The 13,503-nt window shown below is 35.3% G+C and overlaps 1 protein-coding gene across 1 annotated transcript in view; it reads right to left on the bottom strand.

Annotated features, from left to right (window-relative positions):
* Positions 1-13,503, bottom strand: part of UBR3 (ubiquitin protein ligase E3 component n-recognin 3) — a gene marked incomplete at its 5' end in the record, with an annotated part of 108,858 nt that overhangs the window by 33,299 nt on the left and 62,056 nt on the right. The window contains 6 exons of the mRNA XM_084265134.1: positions 612-697; positions 5,971-6,107; positions 6,913-7,113; positions 8,862-8,972; positions 12,282-12,415; positions 12,900-13,049. Of these exons, the coding sequence (XP_084121260.1) occupies positions 612-697; positions 5,971-6,107; positions 6,913-7,113; positions 8,862-8,972; positions 12,282-12,415; positions 12,900-13,049 (819 nt within the window). The remainder of the gene's footprint in view (positions 1-611; positions 698-5,970; positions 6,108-6,912; positions 7,114-8,861; positions 8,973-12,281; positions 12,416-12,899; positions 13,050-13,503) is intronic.

The following is a 13,503-nucleotide window of genomic DNA, read 5'->3' as shown; positions in this document are numbered from 1 at the left end:
GAGCACACAGTTAAAAATATCATAACCCAAGTAGATATTATCTGTAGACTCTTGATCTTATTAGATGCTTTAAATTTGCCGTGATTTAGTGATGTTCATTAAACATGCATTTTTCAGGGATTTTTCTCTGCTGGGTAAAGGGTGGTAATGATGGGGTGGGGGGGGTGACAATGTGCAGGATGGTTTAAAACTACTTTTCACAAATCAGAACACGTCAATGAAACCCACTGAACTTTCTTTACTATTACTAGCAACAGCCAGGGTAACTTTCCTGCTTTACTTCTACTTTTACTCAAAAATGTGAAACTATTTAAAAAATAGTACATGCATACCATGAGAATGTATTTCTAAATAATTATACTCATGACAAATGAACAGGTCTAATGAATAAGTTGCACAAACTAGATTTCAGATTTCTAAAACAGCAACAAAACCTAGAGACTCACTATGACAGGTTCCTAAATAAAAATGTCTCGTTCTTTTTAACATTTTTATAACCATGTCAACTTTTTTCTTTTAAGAACTTGTTTTTAAAGATGTTAAAAAGAATGAGACATTTTTATTTTATATGTTAAATAATTTCTGTTACAATTCATTGACATAAAACTTACTTAAACATGATCTTTTCCCAGCTGTGCTTGCACCTCCTGAACATAAATTGCCTCCTCGATGGACCAGCTCAAGTTCCAAGTTTGTTCTGCAAAAAAAAGTAGCAGTGTTGAATGGAACAGCGTTATTCAAACTTCTGTGGGCACAAAAGAGTCATCACAAAGCCCTAGTGTACACTAAGTAAAAGACTGTGGTCAACTAATCTTCAGTGTGAGATACTGCCAAAATATGACTCAGAATAAACCAAACTTTGATAAAGATGTTGCCATATGTGATGTAAAGTGCTTTGCTTAGCAAGTACTATATTAAGAGAGCTGCTGCAATTGTTATTGAAGGATAAAAATAAAACATTAGTTGCAAGGCTGTTTTTCTGTACACACACAAAGCTGCTTGATACCACAGGAACTCCTGTACAAATCTAAAAGGACAATACACAGATTGGCTAAATTTCAATCAATCAGATATGTCTTAAAAGCGTTCTCTTTATTGGCAGGGCTTTTGTTTTGCTTTAAACAAACAGTCAGTACAATGGATCTGGCATCAAGTAACTAGATATGAAAACAGTCTAAATTCTAATGGAAGCACTGACCTTTAAAGATAAGTTAGTTAATAAAAGCCTTGGAGGTTAATTGTAAATGAGACACCAGTATTCACTGCAGCTCATCAGTATGAAAGAGGAGTTGTGTCACTAAATCTCTACATGCCATATTGATGTTTGCATTCTTAGTATTATTGTAATCTGATACTTAGGCACCGATTGTTTAGGCCAAATTCAATAGCATTGTTTAACTTGGGAATTGGATGTTTCAGTACTGCATTATCTTTTCACCCCCAAGACTTGGAGCAAACTATTTAACGTTATGTGCTCCAAGAGTTTGTTTTAATAAGTCAATATGCATTCCTTCAATTAAGTAAGGGAGTATAATTCTGTTCTGGAATTTTAATAATAATAATAATAAAGCTCAGTCTAAACATATTTTGTCCTTTAACTAAAATTCAAAGAATTTTGGGTTCAATGTAATCCAAGTGAATACATATTAAAATCTATTCTAGAATTTTTGGCACATATGGTATCTAAGCTAAGAACACCCACGCACATTTCAGAAGAAACTACAGGACAATTATTCAAAAAAAATTTTTTTAAGGAATTCAGCTCCATCAGCTTGAAAGAATAACACATTTTTGATATGCAGTGTTTGTTAAGATACTTTCTTATGTTTTTAAAATAGTAACATTTCAGAATACTACTATCCCTAAGTTTTCAGCTTATGCCACCCATTTCTGAAGGAATGCTTTAATCCTCTCTACTCAGGAAAGGCAATTTAACATTGATAATGTGCCTGCTCAGAGCTCCATCTGGTTGCTGCTGATAAGGGCATCTGTGTGACAGGGGAATTTTCCACTCTTCAGGCGATTTGCAGTGCTCACTGAACTTCTAAAAAGCTACCAGCAAGAAAGCAAGTACGGGGATTTCATATTAGTAGACAAAATAGCAACTGTAAATCAGCATGTGCTAGTTCATCTTGGCAATATGAAGGAAACCAGTATGTTTTATTTCTACAAACCTTCTGACAACTAATTTGTAGAACAAAATTAGTGGCAGCCTTCCATTAAAACCAAGATAATTAAGATTTACATCAAAACCACTATCTGAATGTCTAAGAGTTTTCTACATCTAGAATTTTACATTTCCCTTTCACCAAGAAATATGTACAATTTTATAAACAAACCTTGGAGACAATTCTGAAATAACTCGTCTTGATATGCATGAGGTGTTGCATAGTAGTTTTTACTACATGGAATGCAAGGAGAGAGACTTCTGGAAACATGTAACTCCATCACAAATACCATACCAACTCTCACCTCCCACACTCCTTCACTGCCCCCAAGTTCTGCTTGCTCGGAAAGGTATTAGCCTTTGCCTCTAAGACATCTCATTCAAAACATACCTAAACTTTGGCATAAAAGTGCACAGTAGAGAAAGAATATTTTCTGAGACCAAAAGTCTTTGGTCCTTTATAAAATGTTTACATCAGGTACAGCCCTAAATAATTTTTGCAAGTCTCCCTTCTACCTTGAGGATCTGAATGCCATCTGCCCTCTATTGAGGAGCAGCAGAGCTCTCAATTCCTATTTTTCCATCAACGAAGAAAAATCTGGGGCATCTGATAGAAAAGTGGAACACAGAGTGGTCTCTGGAAGCATGGTCTTTGCTATGTCAGCCCCCTCAACATGAAGGGAAGAAAAGGAGAAAGAAAATCTATATGAGTGACTGTTTCCTCTATCTAGAAATCTTTGCGTCATTCATTTGAACTACAAATTTTGTAGAACACTGGCTTTATCTTCCTCACTCACAGAAAAAAAACTGAGATGGATTTTGCTCAGCTGTACTGACTCTTGATTAAAAAGCAGCCCTACTTCATGCTTTTTTGTGGGCTTTCATCAAAGGAACACATTCGGGGAGGGTGATTACTTATTTCTCAGAATTCTATCAAGACTAAGTAGGGGGAAGTCAAAATGCAATGCCCGTTCCATAAAGAGAACATATTTGGATGGATCTCCTATTTCTACTGGGCAGAAGGATCAAGGTAAGCACTACCATTTTTTCCACTTCACTTTACGGAGACAACTTACATGTGGAAAAAATCCCAGACACCAGGACACAGACTGAAAGGAAAGAACACAAGGTTCTTGTGGTAGTCTACACAGAGCTGACAGCAAAACCAGAGGCTTTGCTTACAAAGCCAACAAAATCATGAGACCTATTGCTCCATGATACAGAAACTGCCCTCCAAGATACTGCCATGTGTGACAGTCAGCAATGTGAAGCTAGCAAAATTAAAAGCTCAGCACATGCGATCTGTGAATGACACACTATACTAATCTCATAAATGTCAGTGAAGCCACAGAGGGATGCATACAAAAATGGCATATATTTAACAAGGTAAGGCTGCAGGGAAGGGATCTGCTCCTCCAGCTGTGCACGCAAATCTGGATGCCAAGACCCCAAGTGCCTCTTTTGCTAGGAAAACAGGCAGGGGCTAGCTCTCCCACTAGGTGGTAGAGAATTTGCTTGTAATTTCTTTTCTCTGTTACCAGTGACATCTGTCTGGGTGAGTGAAAGCGAAGTAAGGAAAGTAAGTTCCCATTTTCTTGAAGCGGAAAGGATAAGCTGGGACAACGGCTACATGTTATTTAACCGGTAGTATTCCTGTTCCAGCGTGCAGAAATCCACATCAAAGCTGGCCTCCAGCTGCAAACTAGCAGCTTTTAAAAAGACTGCAGATGATGTCATTTTCCTGATTGAAAATGGAACATGACTTAAGAAGATTAAGAGTGTTTAATTTGCTTGCAAATAGATGGACTCAGTAACAATACCATTGCATTCAACTGCTTGTTTAAACAGGAGCTACTTACCATCTTGACCACTTTATCTGTGTGTTAGATTAAGTACCAGGAAGAAATGCACAACAGCAGTAGGTGGCCTGACCAAAACCAATGAAGTTGCAGAATACACGAAACTAGAAATACTCAAAGGTTGATAAGTATATCATTACCTCAAAAAGAACTGTATGGATATAAGGAAAAAACAGGCTGAATGACAAGAGTAACTTCCAGAAAGCAAGCTACTTCAGCCTGTAACTTAATTCATGGTTAGTCCATTGTTTGGATACTTAAAATTAAACAAAACTATTTGTAGCTGATCCACCAGGCACCCTCACAAGTGATCCGATAGTAACAATATGGAAGGCTGGATCCATCACCTGAAAGAGTTCAGCCATGGATAAATGGAAAATTGCTTACACCAGTAACCTAACAAGAAAAGTACTGGTGGCAGATCCTAATCCTGGTGGCCAACCATGATTTCTCTCTCCAGCAATGCAAGCAGCAATGAAATGTTATTATGGTTTGAGGTATTTTTAACTCTTGGAATGAAAACAAAAATATTTGGCTTAGGGTGTTAATATACAAATTATGAAATACAGGTATATTTAAAATATGTTTAGCTTGTATTTTTAAATTATGCACCATTACACCAAGAAATACATTAAAACACCATTTTTGTGCCTTACATGGTATGTTGAGTTAGTTACACATAATCATACTTTTCTATATACAATATTGATTTTGAGTCCTCTGTTTTTAGAAGCATGTTAAATTGTATTGACCAAACGCATCATTGCTATAAATTTCAACATTATTTATCTTTACATAGCATATACCACTTAAAGTAACACAAAATAATCTTTTAACTTCTTAGGTATAAAATATAATTGCTCTTCTTAATCTAGGAGAGACTTCTAACCTTATCATTCTGTGATTCTGTGAAGGCACAGCTAAAGAAAGCAGATAATATTCAATGTAATAGAATTATACGATCATCTAGGTTTGAATGGAATTCTGGAGATCAGATGGTCCAACTTTCTGTCAAAAGCTGAGCCTTAGATTTGATTATTCAGAGTCCAGCCAAGCCAAGTCATGAATATTTCCACTGCTTACATATCAAAGGCACTCAACAACCAGAGTTTATGTAACTGGTAAAAAACAAATGCTACTGGATGGCATCAGTCGCATGCTTGCACTTTCTCTGCAGTCAGCGCTTTCTGGGCAGGCCTCAGTATGTCAGAGTTTTGAAAATTACTTGCTTAATGAGTATTTCAATTTCTTCTTACAGGAAATCTGCCTTACAGTAAATCTGAACAGATTAGGCACTCAGAGCATCTTAACATGAATGACATAGATGGAAAGAGGGACTGTTTGATTTTCTTGGAGGTGGTGGCTGTGACACCGACAGCTATGTAGCTGGAATCAAACACAACAGAAAATGCTGGTAGCTTTACCGTATTTTTAAAAGTCTTACTGATGTGAAGAGAGATTCCTGGTTGCTGATGTAGAAAGTTCTCCTTCTATGATCCCTATTTAAGTAAAGAAAACTAATGTCTGATGGAAAGATTAAAAACATGCTGTGATTTAAAACCCAGCAATGTGGCAGTGATACAGAAATAATCTTGTTCCGCTAAACAGTAGTAGAGAAGATTTGACAGTTTGGGAAAGGAAGGTAGAAAAATAAATTCAACATAAATTTTTAATTTATGGAAAGCAAAACCTTGAATAAAGAAAATGAAACAAGCAGAATACAAAGTTTTCTCCAGGTGTTGCACCACTGCTGAGCATGATAAAAATGAACTGAAAAGCACATCTTTCCACCTCGTGTATACCTGCATATGAAAATCAGAGAATGTTACATCAATGTACTAAGTACACAAAAAGAGGATGGAAAGAAGAAAACTATCTGGTGAGCAATATCCTTAGTGGGAACCACATGAGAAAAAAAACCATAAAAATAAAAAATATACCCACCTGGCTACTGAATACATGAACAGAAAATCATTGTCAGGTGATCCAGGACTTTTACTATAATCTGTATACTTCTTCTGAGTGGTACTTTTTATATCTTTCATTACAGATTCCATTTCTTTACTCAGATTGGTTTCAGACTATGAACAAAGACACAACAGAAGATTAGTTAATTTTACCTGAGGAAACACAATAGCTGATTACAAAGTGTAGCACACTTATATTTATAAAATCATGTTTGCAGGTTATGAGAAAATACGCATAAAAGCCAACATTTTGTCTCTCAGAAGGGTTACAATATTCTGAAAGTTATTCTGATTTCTTCTGAATGTGAAAACATCACTGTTTTGTCTATCTGCATTCAAGAATTTAAATGCTTGCATTACTTTAATGTATATTTGCATTAAAGCACATTTGCACAAGCACACAAAAATAACACAAAGCAGCTCCACCAAGCCTGAAATGCTAGCAAAATTTAGTAAAATGAATTCTGTCATTCAGGAAAACCTCATGAAGCTTTGCAATACGTGAGCATCTGCAAACTGCTCTTTCTGTAAACCAAATAATCCATACCTTAAAACGTTAACACACATTCTCTCAATAACTTCCAGTTTCAAGGATATTGCTGGTTTTACATTGTAAAAAAGGATAAATTCATTACATAACTCTGTAAATTACTATGGAGAGAAGTGAAAGAGTACTCTAAAAAAACCTCTTAATCACATTTCCTCACAGCTTTTTTATTTTTAGTAGGCAGTGCAATAACTGCTGTAAGCATTTTTAATTTCTTGATATGAAAAAAATATTATGCTTTCTTCCACATGAGAAGAAAATGAAGTTTCGCAGGTTGATGAGTTTCTAAGAGGTCACAAATGCAACATAATGTAAAAACTCAAAGGTAGAGGCAAATTAACAAGGATCTTTCTGCCTTACACTGATGCTTACTGGGAAAGTTCCCAGCTGTTCTTGAAGATCTTCCACCTCTTGTACTAGATCTTGCATACACTTGTTACTGTGACTTTGCCAGAGGCTTCTTTCCACGTTGTTTCCAGGATAGCAAGGAAGAACACTGTTAGCAAACTGCCTACAGAGGGGACAGGTAAATTCTCCTTTGTCGACTGAAAAACCCTGGAGGACCTGGTCATTCTAAAAGAAAATAAAGATATGGCTGAAATTTGCAAACGATTATTAGTTTGGTGTTTCGTGTGTGTATCTAAAGAACTAAGTCTAAACCCAACACTGTAAAGAAAGAATAATTGGAATAGCTCCTCATTTTAAGGAAAACAGTCTTAACTACTAGATACTATCCTACAATCTTCCAACTCAACTAATTTTCCTGATTTTTAAGTGTTCTTCACAGTCAACAATATCCCCATAATAAACTAGAAATACCTCAATGGGCTATTTTGAACATTTCACACCTGTCTCTTTCTAGCAAATCCAAATACAGTTTGGGACTCCCTTGATCATATCTTTTAATTTATCAAAAGGAAATTTTGTGTTTGCTTATGAGAAATACCTGAAGATACTTCTCAAGAGTAGTAGAGGCTGAAAAACCTAATTAAGTAGCCACTGGAGGGTGGCATGACAAAATAATAGAAATAATACATGCCGGGATCAAAAGTTCACTTAAATAATCTAGAAATCCCCAAGAATACAATGATATAAATGAGCATCCACCAGAAAAGGGACTTCAGTGTCACTATGATGCAAAGATTAATTTTCCTAAATTCTGTAAAATTAGAGTCTACAATGAAAGTCCAGATTTTACCTAATATCCTGATGACAAAATTACCCCTGAAAGTATCTTTACAGTCATATGGAAAAATCACGGGATCCAATCAATGTGGCACTGCTTCCCATTTCTCTAGAGGCACATTTCATAGTACGACCATGCTGATTCTCAAAATACAAAGCACTGGTCATAGTTTTTCTTAAAATTGAAACAAACCAACAAACCATGCAGAATAAAAACTGAATAAAGATCACATAATCTAATCTCAGATAAAGTGGTTTCATACGCAACAAATCATAATTTACTCTTTGTTTTATTACACTAAATAGCACTGAAAGAAATGATTGCTTAACATCTGATGACTTCTACCACTGCTAAGCTTGTGATATTCTATGGCGCCATTCAGAGAACCTGCAGCTGGGCTGCAAGAGGTTGGTGGGGATTGAGGGAGGCCAGCAACATCAGTGGATAACTACCCTGATTAACCAGACCACCTGGAAATAAATGCATGTCTTTTCTAGCTAACAATTGTTGAAACTTAACATACAACTGTATTTTAAGACCATATAAAGTATATTCCAAGCAGGAAAAAAAATACACAATTCACAAGAGTTAAACTATTTTAACTTATTTCTCTGAACTCCGTGTATATACATACCTGATGCCATACATAACTGGAGATAAAAATCTAACTTTTTGTAACAGAGTTTTCATAAGTTTAAGCATAAGTTTAAGCATAAGTTTATATTTGTAAAATTCTCCTCTAATTTTTTCTTCAGCTTCGCTGTAATCTCTAACATACATTAAGTATCAAAATAAGAATATAGGAAAGAGGGACAAAAAAAAAATCTAAGAAATGCTTTACTTGAATATGCACATGAGAAAAAGAAAACCTCTGAAACCCAGTGATTTAATTTTTTAAGAACAGGACTAGTCAAGTATTTTTTCTGCTATATCAGGATAACTGAAAGCAAAGTACTTTTGTTAGTAATGTCAAGATGTAACAAGATATTTAATAACAACAGTTCTTGAAATATAGTAAAAAGATCTTGTCCATTCACGTCAATCAAATTTTTCTTTCTCTTAATTGAGTAGCATAAATCCAATGGACTTCACTAAGAACAGTTCAGAAAATAAGATGATCTTTAGTTTTACTTACCCGTAAAGATTCCATGTAAGATTTGTGACAATCTATGTGTAATGTGTGACCACAGGTTTGTACATAAACACCTCCTTCCCAGCCTATTGACACTGCTTGCAGACAGGAACTCTGAAATAAAGCAAAAATATTAAGGGGAAAAAAAAAGAACAATATATATAGTTATAAAGGTATTTAACACAACTTAAAGAGTTTAAAAAAAATAAATAGACTTTTATGCTTTTTCCACAGCAGACATGCTGTGGGCATAAAGAAAATACTCGTTTTGCAAAGTATTTACTTGTGCTGTCTTACATGGTGACTGATGTTATGCTATTCTTTCCAGAGCCAAACACTTAAGCTAAACTTTTGCAGTTCCTGTCACGTAAGATAATGACTTCTTTAAAGAACCTCTTGCATTATAGCATGAAGATGGTTCTAACACTGCCATCTGTTCCAAAAGTACAAGTTATCCCATGTCCAATGGCAATATACTGCTCCAGTACATTTCACTCAGCCATGTACATAACCAAAATAACAAGATCACAGCATATAATTAAACCCCAATCTGTTATTAAAACTTAGTGTAAACACTTAGGGTTTTTAAAGAGTTGTTGAACAATGTATATAACATTTCATAAAGGGAAAAGAACAAATACTTGTTTAGTGAGTTGAATTTTATACTAGGATTGTTCTGAAAACATTGGCCTTGTTCAAAGACTGCACTTACAGCCCATGTGTCAAGAATAAAATTACATCACTGATCATTCTCAGAAAATAACAAACTGAGGAAACAGTCACCACTGGCAAACTTATCAGGAATTCTACAAAATTCACTTGCAGAATACCTAGCTGTAGTGAGTCTAAGCCTCCATTAAAAAAAAAATTGCATAAAGATCAAAATGTGCAATCTGGTTATATAAAGAACGGAAAAAGAATTTGAATAGTTTTTACTGTAGACTCGCCCTAAAATGGTCCTAATGACGATGTAAAACCAAGGCATGAGGTAAATAACCAAACTCTGATAGCTGCATTTTCTGAAGACATGTTAGCATCTCATTTTTTTTCCTGCATACAAGCAGGAAATCAAAACAAAATTACAAATTCTAGCTATCATATTTACTGTGCCTCAACCTGACATTCATGTGCTATGACTCTCTCAAGACACAGCACAAGAAAAACATTTTGTTCTGCTAGTTCCTGCCTAATTTAGTAGGCCGCACTATCAGTAAGTTTGTATTAGAGACCTGGATAAGCACTGCAGGACAAGCACTTAATTCGGGAAATACATTATTTATCAGATATATTTAGAGGCTACTAACTAGCATTGTATAATACTCAACCCAATCCCAAAGCCTTTGCAGAAAGCTTTTATTATTCTTGAGTTCAGAAATGAAGGAGATTCCACAGCAAGCCATAGGCTTGGAAGGAGCATAACTTTACCAAGCTATTGTTCACAGACTACGATGGCATCCTGAAAATAGTCCTATCAATCTAGTATATGAAGTTTCACCTCCTAACCCTTAGTCATGCTTCTCCACATTAAAAATAATCACTTCCAGTGATTTTTCCTTTAATGGGTAAGAACCCTACTCCCTGACTGACAGGAAGCATCAAATTTCAGCTAAGAAAGTGCAAAAGGAATCTCAACGAAGAAAAATTCCGTTTCCTGTTTTGCCTTGTCTGTACAGCACGTGGCTTCTGAATATTTTTGCTTCTAGTGGAAGCAACTAGACTATTTTTTTGTAAGTTAAAAGTCTTGACATCTAAGTGAAATTATTTTCTTGCCTCATGAAATGATTGTTAGAGAAAGGACACTTACTGGGAAGGACACAGTTGATACACAAAGGGTCTCATTGCTTAGCACAGCAAACAAGACTCTCAACACACTAACAGATGTTTCAAGGGTTTTTTGCCAAAAGACAATTAAGGATTAGTTTTTTCACACATAGAGATTTCTTTAGCACATTACCAACCTGGAAACTTGAAAGCAAAAATAGCTAATTCAACTAGTGTTTCAATCAGGCCTGGAATTTCTGAAAGCAGGATTAATTTACTGCATTACAGTGTATTTTAGACTTAACTGTTGGTACCGTTACTGCACAGAAAGGGAAACAGACACTTTGCTGAGATCAAGTTTGAGTAACATTTTACTTGGGACTCCTTCAATTTGTAGCATGCAAACATGTACAAATAAACCTAAAGGATTTCTTCAATGTTTTTAATCACTGCAGTAGGAAAAAATATTCATTAACTGCATGAAAAAAATGAAGAAACATAAACGTCAAAGGCAGACAAGCTTGTCTACAGATTCTTTCTGAACTAAAGTATCTTTTTGTTTTGTTTCCTGCTTACTTCCCTAAAAGTTTTACTTTCTAGGAAGGACATATATGACATTTGCCTTGGAAGAGAGTGCTTTTCTGAAAATACTGCTGTATTTAAAAAAATATCTCAGTTATAAAATTTACCCTGATGAATCTACACAAGCAAATTTGGTTACACTTGGCAAATTTCAATTATCTGTGGATGACAGATTATGAGAAAGCTAGCAATCAAGTCCAAGTAAAAATCGTCACAGTGGTTCCTCTTTAAAGCTTCTAAAGGCTGATTATTTAGTTAGATCTTCCTAAAAGCTGGTATATCACCTGGGACTATTCTATAGGAGGTAATTTACAGTCATAGGCTACATATTCGACTCCCCCAGAATGATTTCTCAGAACAGTTATATATTACCTTACATGTCTGTTTTATACAGAGTAAGAAAAAGGCACAGGCAGCACTTCCACAAAGGTCTACAACTGAACAAGAATTGGCTCTCAAAATTAAATATGAAAAGATGTAAGGTGGCTTTGTGAGGCGATGCAAAACTCTGCCAGGAACAGCCAACAGAGCTACAAACCACAAAACTGAAATTCAGTAATGTTTGTGCAGAGTTGAGGATTCAGTAGAATATCTTCCGCTGGTCCCTCCTTCCCATCCACTTGTCCTTCCCTTCTCTTTCACAACCCAACTCTTTCCACTTACTCTGTGCTACTGGAAATATTTTTAACTAATTAAGAGTAATTCCTTTAGGAGGTTTTCTGAACGGCCTCAAGGAAACTGGTGTTTTGAAAGCACTACCTAAGGCAGCAAACCCATGTCTCAATTGTGTGGTCACACTGAAATGTGAAATACCTTCTTGTAGAAAACATCTGCATAGATATTTAATAACTATATAGACTTGTAGATATACTAGATGCCTATGCCAAGACTTAACTATGGAAAAGGCAAACCACTATTTAAACATAAGTATCCTATCAAATGTAAACATTTAGCAACTACTGCAACATGAACAATGTTCACTAGATGCAGAAATGAAACTTGGGATGACTAGTTCCATTTATTTCTTGTTTTACACAATTTTTTTTGTCAGTGGTAGTACTGTTCACATTAAGTACGTACATCTTTAAAGTATCGCTGCAAAGTTGTAAGCCTGACATCGTGCAGTGCTGCACAGGTATCCCAAGGGTATATTTGCTCCTCTTCAGTAGTTGGCAGTTTCTTTGGCTCAGTGCTGTTGCGGCACTGTCCCAACACTATGAAGAAAAGAAGCAATAAAGAACACAATGGATAAAATAACCAGGAAATTCTGGTTTGTAACTACAATGGGCATTGCTGATGTTAAACAGTAAAAAAAAAGTATTAAAAGCCTAAACAGTGAAGGTTGTGCTTTTGCATTTACATATAATATCTACATATGTCCACAACCACCTATATATACACACAGAAGGGTATCTTATTTTCTTTTCCTTTCAATACCTATTTTCCTGAAGGTGTATCATGTACTGCTTGCTGGGTTTACAGTAACTAACAGGAACTAAGAGGATACAAAACTGTTCACTCTTCTTCAAAACATTTAAAATTTTTCCCCATACTCTTAGACCTACACTTGGGCCTCATGGAGGATCATTCACAAAGAAAAGGGTGAAGACTCAGTGTTTTATGGAGCCTGGAAAAACACAGTATTTATGTACACATAATTAAGAAACACTGCTTGTCCTACATGTCACACATTCATACCTGATGATGCTTGTAATAGTACAACTAGCCCTGTAGGTCTGTCTTCAGTAGAAGGACCACTTTGTCCACAAATAACACAATCATATATTGCCTCAGAAACATGCTGTTCTGATGTAGCTACCTCCATGGCAATATCAGCATCTGGTGATTCTACGAAATGATAAGAAAGTTGATATTAAACAGAGGGAAAGAAATTCTATTGCACCTGCATCAAGGAAGTGATGATAAAATTAAAAAATAATTTCTAGATAAATAAGATAGATAGAAATTGACAGTTACTTGAAACTTACCTTGCTGCTTCAAACAGAAAGTCACCTACAAAACTGAGTACAAGTTTTCCTTTATTCAAAATTATTCCTAGTTTTGATTTAAACTTGATCTCTTTAAAACTTCTATAAAACAGAGATCTAACTTCTATTTCATTGGACTTTAAATTGAAACCTCAGAACAGAGATGAAAGTCAATGAATGTGAATTTCTATCAAAACCAGATTTGGTTATAACTAACACTAACAACAATTAGGAAAAAAGAAGTTGTTAATTAAATAAACTAAAGTTAGACATTATTTTAAAATACTTAGACAAGGCAAATGAAATGTGTAACT

Source organism: Gallinula chloropus (genome assembly GCF_964237585.1).
Source record: "Gallinula chloropus genome assembly, chromosome: 5".
NCBI classification, from domain to species: domain Eukaryota; kingdom Metazoa; phylum Chordata; class Aves; order Gruiformes; family Rallidae; genus Gallinula; species Gallinula chloropus.
This window is presented reverse-complemented; position numbering and strand designations above follow the sequence as displayed.